This window comes from Solea senegalensis, linkage group LG6 (assembly GCF_019176455.1).
Source record: "Solea senegalensis isolate Sse05_10M linkage group LG6, IFAPA_SoseM_1, whole genome shotgun sequence".
Lineage (NCBI taxonomy): Eukaryota > Metazoa > Chordata > Actinopteri > Pleuronectiformes > Soleidae > Solea > Solea senegalensis.
Window position 1 is genome coordinate 22,748,977 of NC_058026.1, and position 21,038 is coordinate 22,770,014.

A 21,038-nucleotide genomic window follows, 5' to 3' on the forward strand; every position below is an offset into this window, starting at 1 on the left:
AGTGCTTTATATCTCCTGGTCACATCTGCAACAATACTTAAAATAACAACAGTATTTCTCCCTTTTGTACACTCAGAGTATGGCAATTTAAATCTAAATTGGGCACAAATATACACTCATTTAAAGAAATGTACATGAATGATCAAAAATACACCTGCAAACATTAAAACAGGGCCAGCTCTATGCATTTTGGTGACCCAGGCAAGATTGGGATTTGGTGCCCCACGTCCCATCCACTCCGTCCACAGTCACTTGACACTCAAATCTTGTTTACTCTTTCAGACAGTCCTGCTGACGACAATGAGACTAACACATTTATAAATAAGGTAATAAAACACTATATCGTGAGGTAGTCAAGAGTGATGTTTAAAAACAAACAAAGAAAACACTTTGTATTGTAATAAATAACTGTATATGCTACTAAAAGTAATAAATAAAGACAATGGTAAAATAAACAAAACACTGTTCCATTACAGATCATTTAAATTTCTGTTTTCTGTCTTGTATATATACCGTTGCCCCTCCAATAGATAGCGCCCTAGGCGACTGCCTATATATGCCAGCACTGCATTAAAATATAGTATGAAAACTTATTTCATTATTGTCATTGATAAGGTAACATCCAAAAGCTAATTTTAACAAGTCTATAAGTTTTGTTTAGTCACTAACAGTAACTATGCATCTGCTTCACATAGATAACTAATAGTAGTTGTATAGTATAGTTAAGTATAGTTAAGACTGGTACCCTGTGTGCGGAAGACATCACGGTCGCAATGGTCGCAAGTTCGACTCCACCCCTGGCCGATTGTACTCAATGCCATCGTAAGTCGCTTTGGATAAAAGTGTCTGCTAAATGACATGTAATGTAATGTAATAGTTAAATGCTGGCATCAATTTAAAATACAGTGTACATTACCCAACATAACATATATACCACACACGTCTACTAATTTCCAACATTGCATAACTTATCATCACAGTTTATTTCATGCCATGGCAAATATGTGACACTGTACAATAGTGTAAACACAGTAGAGCCAGGCAAGTATGTCAGTTAATGTCAATATTTATTGTGCCTTGATTACATTACAATAATAAAGCACACCATTATGAGTGATTGTTGAACATTCATTGTATTTTCGTTGTGTTGCATTCCCTCTACTTGGGAAAGGAGTGGTATGAAACCCATGTAATAAATATAGTATAAATATGTGAACAGTGAAAAAACAAAACAATACTTATATTAGGAAAATTAGATCTTGGAATGCTTTATTGTGTATCTAATAGATGTAAGTTTAAAAATATATACTGAGTTGGAACCACATGCCTTTGGAAGAAATTACTGACATGAAAATTCATCATGGACCATAGCTAGAAAAAACAAAGCAGGTAGAATTAACCAAAAATACAAATTTGACACTCTCCGATCCCATAAGGCACCTAAATCTACTCTGCATCACATCATTTTATCCAAAATCTGAATAATCATAATGTCTGCTTTTGTATGAAATCGTTTCCACTAAAAAACATGGACCAGTCAGATACTTAGAGATAATGATCTCGACAAAGGAACCACTCTGTTTAACAACATCACACCGAGAATCAACACCCAGAATGGATTTAGGAATCTTATCTACATTATGCAAAATGATATATAGTTATATATTTAAATTTCTTCCTAGATGTTCAAATCAAATACTGTATGCATCTTTGTCTGTATTTTCATTTTTTTTTACTTCTAAAATTATATATTTTCAAACCAAACAAAAATAAAGTCGCTAAATCCGACAGTCTGTGGTGGAAGCCTAAAATACAATTCAGAGAGATGACTCATTCTGGAAGAAAAATTGAGGAAGTGAGTGTCTCTTTCCACTACAAATTTACACACACATAATTATACAGAGACAAGACTCATGTTTGATAGCAAACTGACACATCTGTAATCAAGCAGCTGCAGGAGTTTGACTGATAGACAATACCACCAATATCTAAACAACCAAAACCAAAATATACAAGATATTTGCACTGAATTCACTAAATACACTTATTTCCTTGACATCTAATGTTTCTGTGCTGTGCAGCATCTCAACTTCATTTAGGAGTCAGTTTTGAAGGACGCTTCCAAAAAGTAACAAACACCAGGGATGTCGTCTGGGAAGTCAGCCGGAAGCTCCTGTCTGCTCCTGGGAACAAAGACAAACTCTGGGCGATCCTTCAGCAGTCTGGGACAAAGAGCACACAAATAAAACATTAATCTACAACAATGTGAAACAAATTATGTGACACAAGAAGAAACACAGCTTCTCTGAAAGTTTCCTGACTTTGTGTGTGTGTGTTTCAGCAACTATCATCTATGGAACCATATAATACACTTGTTCCACATTACAATACTGTAAATAAACAGCTATTTTATGACATTGACTTGTTTTCAGTCAGGTCAAATGAGATGTTTTAAGAGAGTATTGAAGACGTTCCTTTAGAATTTTATCTGCAAAGCAATTTCACCTTTCATTTATATTTAACCTTTATCTCTAAGAAGTCACGTTGATATTAAGAACTCTTTTTTAAGTGGGATCTATCCAAGAGAGCATCATGTGTGTCATGTGTCAAGTAACATTGAAAAAACAATAAGTACAAATAGTATGGTAAGAAAAGCACCAGACAGCAATAATTCGGCACCTGTGGGTTGTAGGGCTGATATTGATTTTCCGAGGTTGGCTGCAGGATTCAAACTTGTTGGCTAAAGTAACATTGTTCCCAAAGAGGCAGTAACGTGGCATCATCACCCCGACTACACCAGCTAGAACTGAACCTGTGTGGAGGCCGATACGCATCTGGAAAAAAAGAACAAGACACATTCAACATGAATCAGGCTAACACTTTTCTATTATTAATGGCAGAAATGAATCAAAGTCTATTGTGCTACATGAGTGTACCACTGGTACTGGTGTTGGTACAGCTTCTGTGACCCTGCAACACATAACTTTATAGGTTTGTCAACAAATTCTGCACACACACACACACACAAAATTCAAAAATAACTTGTTTCCTCAGATACAACTCTGCCCTGCTGTATGTATTCACCAGCACCACAAACCTGCAGTTGAAAATAGTTCTCACTAATACATAATTAATGCCTGTTCAAGGTATCCCGTGGAGTTTTTGACTGCTAGTGGCAATATGTGGCAAGGCTTTTAGAAGTGGCTCCCCTTTATGTTTGTATTGTGTACGTGCACGAGGACACAATGGGCACACATTTGCAGGCAAGGCATCACACAATCCTGCCTGTGTCGTGGAAATAAAACACAGGACCACAGGATTTAAAGTTGTAACATCTCAAGGTCATGTTTGTTATATGTCAAAATTACAAAATGATCTTGTGACAAAATAAAAACAATGTTCCGGCTGTTCATATTGTTTCTGCTTATCAAATACAAAAGTAAAGAAAAAATTTATTCAATTATGGGTGAATTGTTTAGGTTTTTTCCATGAGATTTTCTGACCAAAAAAATACATTATCTGTGTGGGAAGGCCATTTGTTTATGTTGTGAGCATTGCAGTACATCCTGAATGAAAATGCATTGGCCCTGAACTGTGACACATGCGTAAAAACAAAAGCCATCTTGAAGTCTTAAGTTTAAGTCTATACAATTTATTAAAGAAAAGTATCACTGACATACTGTAACAGATGAAACATTTATATTATTACACACAAACTAAGATCTATAACGTATATTAATAGTGTAAAGTGCCAGTGCTGGAAAATTACGGCGCCAAACTCACCCTCATTGTCTAAAAACTAGCATGTGCACTTGAACAGGTGCACTTATCAATAAAACCACACCCCCATACCCAACGCCAGAAGTGACATCTTCAAAAAGAAATATAAATTGAATTAAGTTTTTAGCATACTGACTTCATTCTAGCACACAGATAATATGCCATGATATTTTGCAAGATGCATTGCCAAATGAAAAATTTCAGTTCTATTCAGCGTAATTTTGTAAACATTTCACTAAAATTTTTCAGAGCATAGAAATGCAACAATTATATAATATAGATTGTTTGGTTCATTTCACTATTTTGCAGCAATATTATAGCATGCAGCATTTGACCCTCACCTGTATTCGGTCTCCAGTTGGCGTCATGACTTCATCTGAAAGCTCCATCATCTTTAAGGCCATGAGTGCAATTTGGACAGCGTGAGTCTCGCTCTCCTTGTGTAAGCCGCCGGCAACACAATACGCATCACCAATTGTCTCCACCTGAACACAGTGGAGGGTCATTAAAATGATTTCTAACCAGGCAACTGAGACAGAAAATAGACACCCCTGAACAGTGAAATGCTCTGTTATGTGAATATGAAATTGTAATGTGCTCATTCGCATATTTACCTCAGGAATACAAATAGTGCCATGAAAACAATGAACCTTTGAAAGAGTAATACATCTGAAATCAATATTTATTAAAATCTCTATGATTCACATTCTGACTCCCTTCGCATCTTGCAGTACACGAAAGCAAGAGAAAGAAAAATAATAAAAATAATAACAATAACAAAACTGAAATTCTAGTAGTATTTGATCCCTGGCCACATTACAAAGTCCAGAAGCATTTTGTCTTCCTCCTCTTCATCTTTGTATGTGTAAATGTGGATCCACGGAGCACTCCGGCGGTACGTGACAAAGACAGCTATGAGACAAAGTGAAACTATTTTTAGGCTCGGCCATGTGGAGTGGAAACAGGGTCCTGAAGAAACCTCTGACTTCCTAGTGTTTTACGAGATATTTGTCAAACATGTTGATCTGAGTGTTATGCCTCCACTTTGATTACATTATTCAACCTCCCTGTAGATTAACAGCTTCTGGCAGCCACCACAGTAGTAAGGTGAGTTACAATCGGTTAAATTTCAAATTCTGAAGCAAGAAATTGGACAAAATGTTAAAATCTGCGAGAAAATTATTTAACCCCCATGGTTTTCAAACTGTGGTACGTGTACAACCAGAAATACAGTTCTACTGTAAATACCAGGGTATGTGATTGGAGTAGAGCTGAGGAGTTTTGACCGGAGTGTGTAGAAAATGAAACAAACAACAACAAAAATATAATTTCACTATAACAGTGTGTGAAGTATATGTGAGGAAGAGGAGGATGATGAGCGAGTTAATTATCTTATAATGAAAAGCCTGTAACTGACTTTACTGACCTTTTTACACTACTGTATATTAATGTTGGCAATAATGGTGTTACTTGTTTCAGTACCGCTGATTTAACCTAAGAATATGCTCAGAAAAACACATTAGAAACACATTCTGTAGATTTTGGTAAACTGTATCATATGTGTCATGTAAATATTTCTAAAGTGATGTATTTCTTAGGGCAAAAACACTTTACCAGGAAAGGTTTGCCACATAATAAAGCAGTTAAAACACATTGATATCCGTAGACATGTAAATAAGTCACATCATTTTGGCTCAGGAACAAGAGCTCATAAGCAAAATGTACAATGGCAACATATGATCTAACATATGATCATATGTTGCACCTGACTGCTTTTGAATCTTTCAGTTGTCTATCAGTGTGGAGACAATCAGTTCACCCATTGTCTGTGTCATGGTTCCTTTCAGTTCACACACTGTTAACACACCTGTCATCATCCACCATGGTGCTGTCAAACCAGAAACACAGCAGGAGTCGATGGGTAACTCAAAATACTGCTAACCATGCTAACCCAGCACCCTGACAGGACCACCAACCACCATTTTACCAGCACTGAAGCTAGCTGGATTATTATTTTTCAGTTGGTTCCTAATGGCATTCAGTTGTGTAATGATTGTGTGTTTATAGACTGAAGCATGAACATCTACAGATAAAACATGTTGGTTCTGATATTTGACCATTTTATCTTTGTAAAGGTAATGTAGATTTTGCATCATCTAGATTAGATTAGTCAGAAAATGATGGAACCATTAAATGAAAGTTGTGATATGGCCCTACAATGGATAGGGGACCCTCATTTCACCCTATGTCAGCCAGGATTGGCTCCAGGATTGGTAGCGGTAGAAAATGAAGTGAAAATGTACTATGAACTGTGGTGCATGAACCTACCTTATAAACATCAAGTTCTCCACAATGGTGGTCAAAGCGGGTGTATAACTCATTGAGCATGGTGATCACTTGCATCGGGGTACAGAGAGAGCAAACTGCTGTGAAGCCCACAATGTCAGAGAAGAGCATTGTGACCCTGTCAAACTTCTTGGCCTGGACGGTTTGTCCTTGCCACAGCTGCTGAGCCACAGTGCCAGGGAAGATGGAGAAGAGGAGGTCCACTGTCTTCTTCTTCTCCTCCTCCAGTGCTTGGTGGGCATGCTCCAAGGCTGCCTTGGCCTTCCCCAGACGTTTCTTCAAACCATCCTGAGCTTTAGCCTGTTCACCAACCAGAACTACATCACGCAGTGCATTATGGATAGGGATGTCTGACAGATAGAGGCCACGGCCTGTGAGCTCCTCCAGCTTGTCCACACATGGTGAGCCCAGAAACAAGATGACATTGGACTCTGAAACGTAGATCATCTGACCTTTCAGGTCCATATGCTGAAAGGAAAATCATATGACGAGAAATGTTATTTAAATAAAAAAAAAAAAAAGATTTCCCTCCCTTTGTTGCATGTGAGAATTATAAAATAAGCAATGTCAATGTTTACATACATACACTTCCTCAGGTTTTGCAGCTAAATAGTGAAAAGTAAAGCAAACTGTGAATTTGCAGGATGTTAGTGGCACAGCAGCTGTATGCAGCTCTGTCACTAAACACTGCCAAAAGGTCTGTTTATGTTCCAAAGAAAACAAATTCAAAATAGCTGAAAAATCCCAAGTAACACAACATTTTTATTTGGCGGAGAAGCAATGTGCACGACTCATGTCCAAACCAAATCCATTCCCACAATATTCATGGTCCTCAGAGAATGAGTGTTCCTCAATCCTAGTGTCATTAAAAGGACAAAGTGTCCATCTGTTCAACAACAGTGATATTATGTGGTTTATCTTATCTGTGTGAGTTTTACTGCACTACTAATCCAAAATGAATGATTAAAGGGAAATCTCTTCTCTTCTACTCTTTATTCAAGACTAAATCAACTGTTTGTACTCTCAACAGAACCATTAGCACCATTAGAGTATTTTTTATGATTGCTTACACAAGAAAGTGTTTATCTCTGTCTGTCTGTCATCAGAAACAGGGCGAGGCACGGGCCAATGTGGATATCAGATAACTAACATCATGATGCATAGTTTTTACATATCATTTTTCATCATAATAATCCATTGTAGATTTTTCCGACTGACCTTTGACCTATCACTATGCTTACTTGAAAATATCTGCTGAAGAACTCACACTTTTTCTTTTATCAATCTGACAGTTTGTTTTTCATACTACATCCTGTCAGACACCAAAACCAGACCTTAAGATCTTAATTGTGTAATTACAGGGGGAAAAAAATAAAGCTACAGAAGCAGGTTGTAAGTTGCAGACCAGTTACACTGCGACACTGGCTTTGTCCTCACCCTCTTCACCCTCGTTTTAACTGGACTCTGTTTTCACTTAAGACAAATGGTGAAACAACCACTTCTAGTTCTCATTTTATATTAGGAGAAAGCATCTAATAACAAATGTTAATAGTCATTATGCCACTGTCATGTTTTCTCACGGATGCGTTTTTTTCTTGCCATGGCGCCCAATTGCTGTGCACCTTTATATAAATAGCACAAGCATAGCTGTGCCTCTGATGGATAAAATGGTTTGACATTTGCTTTAGATCTCCGCTGGGGGTAAAATGTGGATCCCCACCTCAGGCCAAGGACACCACTAATAAGCCACACTGCTTATAAACATCCTATTTACTTGATTTAATATGACATTGACCGGAAGACCTTTTCTGGTTTATTGGTCAGGGGACTTCACTTTTCGAGTTACATCTCACAGATATGTCAACCTACCTTCCCTGTGTTGTCTGTGGTGGAGACTCCATGCTTGATCCGAATGATGAACTGGGTGTTTAGCATTGTCAAAATACCCTGAAAGGTGCATTTGATCTGGGGGGAGACAATAGAGAAATGTTCTTGGAAGGTAGATGACCGCCTCAGTCCATCCTTTCTGATCAGTCTCTTCCTGAGCCCATGACCTATTTGAACCAGAGCCAAGTCCTGGTCCAGGATTAGGTGGAAAGGGAAAACGGTGGAGAACAGAGTGGTAGGAAGGGTCCCAGCTGAGGTAGCCCGCAGTGGACTGGGGCTCAGGTTTTTAGCATCCTTAACAACAACTGTGTATAGAAGACTGGGCTGTGGGTTGGACTGCAAGATGCTGTCTTTAGTACTGGGGGGATCCATCAACACATCCACCATGGTGTGATACAGCAGGCGGGCAGCAGCTTTGATGACTCCAGGGAAAAAAAGCTGAGTGGTAGAGTGGGGGTTGAAGAAATAGACAGTAAGCAGACCCGGATCCTTGTCTAAGCACAGCACTGAAGGTTCGTTTACACAATCCTCTCTGTCCGAATTGGGCAAGGTGCTGCTCTGTTTCAACAAGACATTGAAGCTGTTGAGGAAGTCATGGAGAGCTCCCCCAACCACCTTCAAAATGTGTCCATCCTCCTCATAACACATGTCAAAGAGCTCCTCGCCAAGAGCAACTTTCAGAGCTTCCATCGAGCTTCCTGCCAAATGCATGAGGTAAAATGATTGACAATGGGAAGCCGTCATTACCAAGAATTTCTAAAATGAAAGTAAAATGTTAGCAAAATGAATTTCAGAGGTTACATCACCTGTTTTGGTTGAGTAAATGTTCAGCATCTCCTCTAGATGTTCTGAATTATCGCTGTGACTCTGATTGCCTCTGCAGCAAATCGCTGGACTGGAGAGACAATAAATAAGCGAAGACAGACAAATTAAGCAATGTTCGCTAGTCCATACTGTTCACTTACTGTAAAACATCACACTGGAGCTGCAGCTATTATTTTCACTGCCAAATATTTACTTTGCTAATCGGAATTGCACATTATAATTTGCATCTGATGTTTTCACCCTTCAAACGTGACAAAAAATACATCAAACAGAGGAGCTGCTTGCAAAACATAGGTGGCCTTTAACCCAGAAATTAGGATAAAACACGCATCAACTATTACTTTCTGAGTGGATTAACTAATAGTTTTATTTGAACTGTATATGTTATTTATATATGTTTTTCCAGCAGATTTGTATCCATAGCAGCCTCCGTCTGCATCTCACCTTGTTGTTAGCAGTCTAGTAATGGCAATTGAGAAACCTGTAAGGAATCTCTGTGAACAGATGGGTCATATGAGGCTCTTACATCGAAGCATCCTCACTTGTATTATAGGAACACATGCTGTGACAGTGTAGGCCAGTAATTTACAGCAACATTGGTAGCAATTGTGTCAGTCTGAGGAGGAGTAGTGCAGCTGTTATTGATGTCTTAGTGGCACACATTTGAGAAGAAGAACAACAGACTCTGTACCTTTCAGAGTCCCTGGTGTGATCTGACAGTCTCATCATTCGATGGAGGGCAGTGTGCAGCCTTTGTAACTGTATAAACAAGTGCACCAAGTTTAAAGACATCATCATCATCATCATCGTCATCATGTGGTGAGACTTTGAGGCAGATTTGATAAAAACAGGATCACTGTTCGTTTCAAGTTAACAAAGCAGGCATGGTGTCTATGAAGGCAGACAACTGCACTATTTTTCATCATCAAAAAAAAAAAAAAGACGCGCGCCTTTGCATGAAATGAATACTCGTAATATTGTTTTTGTTTTGTTTTTTAACTCACCCCAGGACATGCCAATTTCCGGACGCTCTCCCCCAGTGTGTGCAGGTTAACTTTGGCTCTGCTCGTCTTCTGTCGTGGCAGACCCTCACCTTGTTCCCCATGCACTTCCATAGAAATGGGCAATAATTCCGCGGCATCACTGGAGCGCCCTTCAAAGTCTCCGAGCTCATTATTGTTGGCGCCGACAGAGAAAGGACACTCTCCAGCTATCTTCAGCTCTTTCAGCTTCGCGCAGAACATCTTCCCCGCTGCTAGAATATGCTGCCTCTGCTCTGCTCTCTTATCTAATTTCGGAGGCAGACTGTCCTGGTCGCGCAGCTGCGCCGTCTGGCAGGAATTCCATCATCTGGTGTGCACATCCAGGCAAGCGCTCTACCTCGCAACCCGCTGATTCAAGTGATCAGCATCAAAGCCTGAGACCACATACAATATTCATTGAAAACTGCATGGGCAAACGATGGCAGCGCACAAGCATTACCAAAAGCCAACGACAAACTGGAGGAAGAAAATAGAGCACGGGGCCAATCCATCCATGCGCAAGTGGGGCTGGTGGGGCTGAACAACCTATCAGCAAGAAGAAATTATTTCCAGGCGACTCCTCGCATGCAATGGACTTTTTATTATTTAGACGGCTTTAGACTAGAGTCCCAACACATGGAACAGGTCCCGAATAACATTTATATTTCTGAGCATGTACTGTGTAGTGCACAAATAGTACTAATAAAAACAAACTGTTATCATTTTCCAAAATCCTATACTGATTTTACTCAATAATAGGTGATTTCATAACCCATTTCTGCATCCGTGTCTCTCTTTCTCTCTCTCTTTCTCCTTTCATTATAATTTCCCTCCTGTATTCCCCTCATGAAACACCTACATTGACACCTGTCTGTTCTTAAAGATTATAAATGACAATCTCTCTCCCACCACCTGGTGCCTTTCAAGCAGAATAAAAAGGCTGAAACAACAGACCTACAAGTTTTCCTCTGAGAGATGAGGATTAACATCTCCCACAGGACTGGCTGCATTCACTCAATCTTGCTTTTCTATATTTCAAGAGCTGCTCAAAAGTTCACTTCACTTCTATAGCAAAAATATTATTAGTTATAATAATTATTATATAATTATTAGTTAATAAAATTAACTAATAATTCTTTTTAATATATTGAAAATTCTGTTGAAGCAATTAAAAAATGCCCATCTCACCTTCTAAGGGGCCAAAGTGATGTGTTTTGTCCAAACTTGTAAATTAAGAGATATTAAATTCAAAATAAAATCTCAAACAATTAGAGAAACTTCTGTTCCACTGTAAAACTTAAAACTTACAAACATACCCATCAAAAAGGCCTGTGAAGCCTTATCTATGATGGAGTTGCACAAAATCTGATAAATGACTTCACACGATGTCACTTGACTTGAGTTAGTCTCAGTCAGGCAATAACAAGTGTCACACTGCAGTTTTATGAACTGTCAAACTACTTCAGTATAATTTAGCATTTTTCTCTGATTAATATGGCTGTTAAAGATTTACTATCCTGCTGCTTAACACTAATGGATAATATAGTGTGTGGTTGGGTTAGGCCATGGTTGCTCATTTGTGGTATGTGCTATTATTTTACATTAAATATGGAATATTTTATTATATTATCACATCAATGTTGTGGTCCAAAACCTTTGAACATCGTACCAATGAAAAACACTTGAAACATAGTTTGACATGTTAATCTGTTAACATTCATTAAACAATTATAATTAATTAGAATAATCACATTGACTTAAATTGTATTTACTCCAATATTAGTTTGTTTTTTTCAACATATCAAACAAGTTTAAGACCAAGATCAAAACATCAAATTTGTTGGCTAATAATGAAATGCTTCAGAGGTGATTAGACTTCCACTGTGAGGATTTAAAACATTTGTGTCATAAGGCTACATCAGTGACTGTTTGCTGGCCTTGTTTGGTCTGAAAAGGGCAATTTCGTTGTCTAACATAATAAATCCATTCCAGAGCTTAAATAATGAAAAGCATTGTCACTTGGGAGTTGAAGTCGTTTCTTGTAGGATAACTCTGGACCAGCATGAAGTCATTTTTATCACCAGGGCTCAGGAACAAACTCAAAATATTATAGGATAGATATTAAAGAGGGATTGTTTTGTCACTGTGTGTGGCTGGGACCACCAATATTGCTTTCATTAAACTGTCTCAGCAAACTGGAAACTAATAGCTGAATTAAAAATGAAAGTTGTTGGATCTCACAGTCCCAGCAGGAGACATGACATGATAGACATGATAGTACTCAATACAAATGTAAGATCCTGTCAAGCAAGTCTGATTCAAATTGACATGCCAGCTTACTTTATTGAGGGTAAATTAATAGGCACTAATTCTTTTTTTATTCTCAAAGCACAAGTTGATGTAGATCAAACACGTATGTTAATCTGCAATGTGCAGTATGAGATATAACTGTGTTTAAACATTACACATTTTAAATAAATGCCTGTAAATCCAACAAATATGAGCACTATAAAAGGTGGACGGAACAAATATAGTTAATTCAAATAAAATACAGCAACTTCAGGATTCCGCCAAACACATCAGACCTGAGGCTTCTGTTTTCAATCTGAATTTAAAGTGAGTCATCTCGGATAATGGTCCTTTTTGTACACTTTCCAGTCTTCTCTCATTTGCACGGTTACATCCTGCCATCAGTCACTGGGATAAACTTTTTTTGGTCCAGATGATTAATTTTAATCTCTAATGTTTATGATACAGAGAGATAACTAGTCTCTTCACAAACCAAGCCCAGCACACTAAGTCCACAGGAATGTAACAGTCACGACCTCAGACAGTTACAATGTACACACAGTTTAACAAGAGGAAACCTCTTTCGACAGATAATGCAACATTCAGGCACATGAAGCATGAAATGCTCTTAGTGTCATGTTAGGCACTTTATGTTTTTGTCAGAATAGTCATTGTTTAGTTAAAGGCGACATAGACCGGAAGTTCCAATTAACGCTGCGTTTGTGTGTGTGTGTATCTGCGTCATCACCTCGTTTATGAAACCCTAAAGTTTCAGAACAAACAGTTCAGCCACTGCTGAGAAAATAGTGTTGTATTGTTTTCCTGGGCTCTGCGAAGCGGATCGGCACTTCCTTAATTTGATGTCGTCATCAGAAATCCTCACCACTCCTCTCACCACCGTAGCGCCTCCCGGTGCGGGCACTAGTCCGGGCACATCCGGTTGCGTACATTCAACCGCAGAAGAAGAAGAACTACTCTCGTTGCAGCTGCTGAGATGCAGAGCATCCACCGTGCCAGAGGGGGAGCTGTGTATCTGAGAGCTGGCCTATCTATTACGTCACTTCCAGGTACCTGGCCAATCACAGGACAGTCCACGTTCTGGGGGTGTGGTTTTGGTCTGAAACAGCGCGGCTGACGAGAGCGTCAGTGAGGAGATATATTGATCGGCTCGTTTGCAGCGATTAGGAGGTTTTTATTCATGAAAACACGTTAATATATGTAAGTAGACCTCCATAACTAACATATATGTGTGATACAAGCATTCTATGTCACCTTTAATGTTTGATGTATCAAGAATAAATATGTTGCAGTCATTTCATATGAATGTCTCTATGACACTGGAGGCCAACTATATACATACGACCTGATTATTTCTTTTTTCCCTTTAACATCATTCCGTAAATGTTCTCATCATTGTTTTATTCTTTTCCCCATTCTTACCAAAAAAAAAGATCACAGAAACAATTTTACAATGAAACATCACTGACCAATGATGATAAGGACAGGATTGGCGTTAATTAAGGTCTCTGAGTGAAAAAGTTAAAGCATTTGACCTTTGACCCATTTTGACTGATACATTATGTGTTTACATATTTTATTTTGTCAGCACTTTAGTTTATAAAGGTTTGCCTTTAATTAAAAACAATTAATGTGAGATTTGTGTCCCTTTGTCCTTTTTGCACGACACAAGACAGAACCCCAACCTAAGTAACTTTTACAAGCTAAATGTTTTACTTTAATTTACTTTTTTATGAAAATATTGGTGCTTTTACTTGAGTGGAATATTTCAGTACTCTTTCCACCTCTGGTTAAGTTTATATGAAATTATTTTTATTTGGCAGTAATTGAAAACAAAATAATTATATGTAATATTTATCAGTGTGTAATCAACTTGAAAACAAATTGTTTCTCATGACAGATCCTCTTTACACCTGGCATTAGAATGTGTTTTCTGTGAGCAGGTAGCGATCAGATAGTGCTTCACCATGTTCATTTAAGCATGGTTTACATCACCTCTGCCTCCTTTCCTGCAAACATTTCCAGCAGCAGACTACGGCGTCACATCCTGTGTGCTGCCATATCAACACTAACAACAACAACAACAGCAACAACAACAATATTCGCCGCATGTGAAGTGGCGCGATTCTATTTACTTCTCTTTGCTTTTTGAAGTAGTGGAAGAAGTCATCATTGACAAGCGTAAAACTGACAAAAGCAGAGAAGACTGCACAGTTTTGATGTCATTTTCACATATTTCCTACGTATTTCCGTTCACAAAGTTATTGTGGGTGGAGTGGAGATGCATCAGAGACATTTACACTTCTCTGACCACCTCATGCAGTGGTTTGGCAGATCAGATAACAATCCGTCCTTTGGTGTATTTACACCCATGTACTTACATGTGGTCAGGTGCGGAGGGAGAGGTGAGGGATATTCAGCTGCAAGAAGCAACTTCTCCAGTAAACTAAATTTCACACACTGGGTTTTAACACAAGTGAATTGTCTTCACTGATCTTTTAATTTTTAGAATGTTTGTTAGAGCCAAAGCAATACTACTGTCATCTGTATTGTCTTTCCGCTGCAAGTGAAATTCATGAAGATCATTTAATCTTCCTGAGGATGCTGAGTTCAGTTGGCTTGAAGCATAGATTAGGAAATAATCTTCTTCCACATGCATGACAACTTCATACAGCACAGTATTTCTAACCCTTTGTCCACTCATCCTGCCTGGCCTTACATGCATGGCTGCTACAGTATGTAACAGCCTGAAGCAAATGCAAGATGCAACAAAGAGGCTGATTTTGCAGTTTATTATTTGAAATTCCCTTGAACTATTAATCCAAGTAAATTAGAATGATTTATAATAATTTAAAAACAAACAGATAAAAAAAAAAGACAAACATTGACACATGATTTCCAGTGTTGCATAAGACTGGACTCTTGGGCACTGATGCCAGAATAATAAGATATAGCATGCTTCAATAAAGCCCAACACACTGAATACAGTACTGACAGTGGCTCCACAGTTATGTTACTCTCATTTGCAAAGATAAGACTGTAGATTATTTTAGATGTATACTGCCTATATTACTTTTATTGTCTTTTTTACATTTGGGCCTTAACATAGACGTAAACCTTTCTACTTTACATCCTGCCATGCATTACATTCCAGTTATACATGATATCTAGACTGATACTGAAAGACATATTCCGACTCCATAGTTTGAGGATGAACCTGTGGAAATCTAATTTGTAAAAATGTAATAATTTGTAAAAATAAAAAAATAATTAAGGACAACTGTAATAACATGCTCATATACATATACATATAAACATATATATATATACTGTATATATATATATATATACATATATATATGTATATACACATATACATATACATATTTAAATATATATGTATACATATATATAAATACACCGAGTGTTATTTCAATTCTGAAGGACCAAATATAACGCAATTTCCCCGTGGTAATTACTAGTATTCTGATTATGTTACTAACAAAATAATACAAAAATGACCAGTTACCATGAATGCAACACGAGTGGGCGGAGTCAGTACGGTCCAATCGGAGGCGTCAGCCAGAGACACGTCTGATTTCGCCCACAACAAACATGGCTGCCTCCGCTCTATGAATCTATTCATTTTACGTGACTGTTTTGAGTTTAAACTCCACGATGGTGAGTTTACAGATAAATTAACTGCTTTATATCATTTTGTAACCTTATATAAGCATCCATTCACTGTTGCATTTAGCTGTCTTCTAAAGCAGTCACTTCAAACTACAATTAAATACAGTGCATTCTCCGTCAGCTGCTTCTTCTCTCTCAGGTTACTAACGTTTTCTGTGAAACTTCAGGTTGTCGTCCACTCACATCCCACAGTCACGGGCACCATCCTCCGTGTCCGAGGACCGCTGGAGCTCAAATGTCAGCTGGGCAGCACTGACGGTACAGTCAAGATCATGTTCACAAGCCCTTTTTATCTGCGTTTCCATTTGGTTGTATTGTAGGGTTTTCACTCCCCTGTTGAAATTCTAATAACATTGTTGAAATAGTCATATTAAACATTGGATATAGGGCAGTAAAACCCTTTTTTAAGTGTGAAGCTGACCTGATCTGGCTACATCAAAGTTGATTAAAAAACAAAAATAGAACAACAAACAAAAACAAAAACATGCCATGAAAGCAACAGCATGTAAATTTGCTGTTTATTCAGTAATATTTACAATGTTTACACAGATCAGTTGTAACCTCATGTTGTAAGAAACATGAGGTGTGAAGTTCCAAAAGCTCATATAAAGTCCCAGCATCCAGACTTCCGCACGAGTTAAAAGCAGCTTATGGTATTCTGCCATTTTTCAGGGGCCTTTTCTCATCTGTTAACGGTTTGCCTGCCCTGTTGCATCAACCTTGAATTGGGGCACTATGTTTATAAATGTGGGTGGATAATAGAATGGTATTTATTTACAGACATTTGTGGACAGTACAGGAGTTTACCATCGTCAGCAGCGGCTACATTGCAATGCAAAGTCACACCTGTAACGGTCTAAAAGGGGATTTCTTCAAATTGTTTTTGCCAAGAGATTGTAACATCATGTGTTTCTAGAGCTTTGGAAGAACAAAGATAAATGTCTCAGGCAGCATGTACCCAACGTTATGTGTTTGACAATAATTCAGTGCCATTTCATCCTGTGTTTAAATCATAGAATTATTCATACTTTCCTTTTCTCGTTCCCTTTGTCAGTGTTCCAGATACAAAAGGTGATCTCAGGAACATTCGAGGCGCTTCGCTCTCAGGTCAAATCTGAAGCCTGTGTCCTTTCAGTCTGTGACAGTCCTGTTATTATTTGGCCAAACAAAGGTGTTAGGGCAACACCTGAAGAAATAACACCAGTTAACTTGTGTGAAGATTTAAATCAGTGGATACAGTAAGTCAGTTTGATTAGTTTTTTTCTTGTGGACACATTTTCCTTGATTAACTGAATTGAAATTAAAATTTTATTTACTTAAGGACAGATGAACAGGAGAGCTTTGGCAAGAAATCTGGAAAAAAGAAAAGCAAAAAGAGTTCAGCAGTGGTAAGTTGTGAATATTGAGATGAACGTTGTTTTCATTTTGTAAATGCCTTAACATCTTTATGTTGTGTGTTTTGTGCCTCTTTATGTATACCTGTCATTTAGAGTGTTATAAATCTTCACCTGATGATGGAAGTGACAAACTCAGGTTCCCTCCCTGCTCCCATCCTCAGCAGAACAGTCCAGAAATCCCACTTCCTGGCTACAACTCTTCCCATTGACTGCGTTGTCTGCACAAGCAGCGACAGCACGATCAAAGAGTATGTCTTCTCTTTAAGAAAGAAAACTGAATTTCTTCTCCTCAGTTTATGTGAAATCACTCTATCATTATTTCATGGACTCTCCACCTGACATACTGTAGTTTTCTTCACATTTATTCTGTGAAAAATGTCTGTTGTTTGCAGCGCCTGTGAGCACTTAATGGAAGCGTTAACCCATCAGCTGTGTGAGATGGAGAAAGTGACCTTACAGCACATGAATGGGACCACACTGCTGGTCCCAGAAGCATTCCACTTTCTTCTTCCAGAGCCAAAAGGACTGATGACTGTGGTTTACCCAGCAGGGGTTCCCGACAGCCAACTGGTGACGCAACGCAAGGTAAAAACTGAGCTCTTTTAAAATCCCAAATGAACTGGCAAGCAATTGCTCAAACAACATACTGCTAGTCTGTTTTATTCTACAGTTTCACAGTGATTCTACAGCTTCAGTTATTTCTTTTATTTAATTTGCACAAAATCTCTTTGTCTGTAGGAACTGCATCAGCAGTATGAACTACCAGTTGACAAGTCATATTTTAGAAGAGCCAACGCCTACCATTTTCCTGGTGAGCCTTACAGAGACGGTTACCTTAGAAACCCTCATCTGGCCCTTACACATCCTATTCTGGATGATGGAAAGGTATAGTGAATTATATAATATATTCTGTGTCTTCTTTCAAAGTTGCATACTCAATATATAAGGAAAAGTAATGTAAGAGTTTTGGGGTTTCTTTCTTAATTTCTTCTGCAGGTGTACTTGGTCCAGGGGATCTATAGCTATCACCACTACATGCAGGACCGTATGGATGATAATGGCTGGGGCTGTGCCTATCGCTCCCTTCAGACCATCTGCTCCTGGTTCCAGCAGCAAGGCTATGTTGAGCATCCTGTGCCCACTCACAAAGAGATTCAGCAGGTAATATTGAAGTGAATCTGATCACATTATGAAATGTGCATCCAATTAATAAGACCTATAATATTTTTAACAACAATAATAATAATAATAATAATTTCCTGCATATCTGTGATGTCCAAGATCGCTGCTTCGCCATGCTTCATTCATGTGTGTTAACATGCATGTTAAAAGTCAAAATTTTGTCAGAATTGGACAATAATTATTTTTGTGTCATGTAAACACATTAGACTAAAACCAAGCTCGTCTTAATCAGACTGACATACCTGGATAAATTCATACTCCGATTACACCCTGCATATATGCACTTAGTCAGACTGGAGTTGGACTTGGTGTTCTGCGCATGCACCAAAATTTCCTCCCCAGTCTTTGACCCGCAAGTAGAAGGAAGTGACGTATAGATTGCAGGATTGTTGCTGGAAATCATACGGCGGTGGCTTCTTTCTTCAGACAACACAGCGACAACAAGAACCATGATTTGTATCATGATTAACATGAACAGCAAGTACAAAACATACAGAATCACCGCACGGTCCATCAGGAAACTGATTCAATACACACTAGCCTTTAGAGAGATAGAGCTGAGGAGGCTGAGTCAAACGTAAACCGGCCAATATATCGTTTTTCTCCTCAGTGTGTATACTCTGACTCGGCAAGTTGTCCGATTGTCCGTCTTACTCAGACTATAGTCTTAGCTTGATTAAACTGTTCATGTAAACTGATTTCCAGGCTTTAGTGGATGTTGGAGACAAACAGTCCTCCTTTGTGGGATCTCGTCAGTGGATCGGATCCATAGAGGTTCAGGCTGTTCTGAACCAGCTGCTCAGTGTCACCTCCAAGATCATGTTTGTCAAGTACGTTGCCAAACAGCACCTTGTGAGTATTCATGTTTACGTGGACAATTTGGACTCGCTCTGACTCCTCCTCCTTCAGTCAGGGATCTGAGTTGGCATCGAAAGGCAGAGAACTGGCCAACCACTTCCTCACAGAGGGGACTCCTGTTATGATCGGTGAGCTGAATGCCATTTTCAACATTTTGTGTTTCAATTAACCTCGAACAACTTGCACAAATATTAAAACTTGTGAACTTGTATAACTAAATCAGTCAATATTAACAATTATTAAGATTAAGATTATGTTATTGTCATTGTAATTGAGATTCAGGTGCAGACTCATAAATTAAACAAGTAACAACAAATATATACATTCACATACACATACACAAATATATTCACATATTCACATGTGTCATTCATATTTTGTATGATATCAAATAACACTGCAGTAAAAACATGAAGGTGCTGTATTGTCTCATGTTGTGGAGGTTTTTGAGTTAATTGTTCAGTGTGATTTTGGCTCTGGGGTAAAAACTCAGTAACATGTAGTTTAATTTAAGATAACTCTTCTTTATGGGCAGAAAACATAAAGAGAAACATATTCACAATATCTGAGGCAAACTTTTTATAGCATTTCTATGTTTGTACAGCGTGTAAACAGTATATTGATATAAAATGAAAATTATGTCACAATATACAATGTAGTACTTTTCAATTGCTGCCTAAGATTATAAAATAATTACAACTTTAACCACATCTGCTGCATTTTACGGCAACAAATATGTTTTCTTTTTTATTGATCTAAAAACTAAACAACAATCCTAAAGTTTAATCATCCAAAGCTCCATTAATATACGAAGATTTTGTGTATGTTTCAGTCACATCTCATCACCTTTGTGCCCCTTTCATCATGTTAATAATTATATCATGCCCCATGCATTTATTTATGTATGTATTTATTTATTCTTTTTGACATTAGTAGCATTTCGTAAAACATGCTGCTGCTGATTCTATACTGTGTATAGATATTAATTTTGTCCCCTTCTGTGTCACAGGAGGGGGAGTGTTAGCTCACACTATCCTGGGCGTGTCTTGGAGTGAGACAAGTGGGCAGATCCGCTTTCTCATCCTAGATCCACATTACACAGGAGCAGAAGACCTACAAGTTATCACAGACAAGGTAACAATCATACACATCCACACAGACAGTATCCTGCTCTGTAAAGGGAAACAAAAGAAAGCAATTCAAAGAAAGTGCTGACTTTGTTGTGAATTATGTCTTCTCCAGGGCTGGTGCGGCTGGAAAGGGCCAGATTTTTGGGATCAAACTGCATATTATAATCTCTGTCTGCCTCAGAGGCCAAAGGTCATCTGAACTGTCAAAGTTGTAAAGGACATGGTTAAGCATCAGTAAATAATATGTATGGAGTTACATTGTAAACTGTTCTTATATTAGAATGTGCCCAATTTAACACATTTGGGTATGCATTGTCTTTCAACAAAGGCACAATTAGATTTACAGTATTGTAATAGAACCCACTCATATCCTGTATTCTATACATATGGCTGGTAAATGATGTACCATGAACAGACTTCTTTTAAAAAGACAGAGATTTGTTGTTGGTTGATGTTACTGGTAAACAAACTCACCATTGCTGATCTTGACCCCCACTGTGAGTGAACTCCCTTCTACATATAGAAGATTTTAACTGCAGCTGATGGACATATACATTATTGTACTATAATATATGGCTGATAATACACATGATTAAAGTGTACAATATGTT

At 38.1% G+C, this 21,038-nt stretch overlaps 2 protein-coding genes across 2 annotated transcripts; one reads left to right on the forward strand and one right to left on the reverse strand.

Annotated features, from left to right (window-relative positions):
• Positions 1-1,050: 1,050 nt before the first annotated feature.
• gucy1a1 (guanylate cyclase 1 soluble subunit alpha 1) lies at positions 1,051-10,323 on the reverse strand. The gene is made up of 8 exons (XM_044028514.1): positions 9,843-10,323; positions 9,530-9,597; positions 8,820-8,908; positions 7,996-8,711; positions 6,109-6,594; positions 4,122-4,265; positions 2,680-2,834; positions 1,051-2,222 (listed from the first exon to the last, which is right to left on the reverse strand). Exons 1-8 carry the CDS (start codon positions 10,080-10,082, stop codon positions 2,096-2,098), a joined length of 2,025 nt encoding a protein of 674 aa, XP_043884449.1. The 5' UTR covers positions 10,083-10,323; the 3' UTR covers positions 1,051-2,095.
• A 5,442-nt stretch (positions 10,324-15,765) lies between these two features.
• Positions 15,766-21,036, forward strand: ufsp2 (ufm1-specific peptidase 2). The gene is made up of 12 exons (XM_044028587.1): positions 15,766-15,848; positions 16,028-16,118; positions 16,915-17,098; positions 17,182-17,248; positions 17,351-17,505; positions 17,650-17,842; positions 17,996-18,142; positions 18,254-18,418; positions 19,145-19,269; positions 19,349-19,425; positions 20,307-20,431; positions 20,540-21,036. The coding sequence occupies exons 1-12, from the start codon at positions 15,846-15,848 to the stop codon at positions 20,624-20,626; spliced, it is 1,419 nt and encodes a 472-aa protein (XP_043884522.1). The 5' UTR covers positions 15,766-15,845; the 3' UTR covers positions 20,627-21,036.
• Positions 21,037-21,038: the final 2 nt, after the last annotated feature.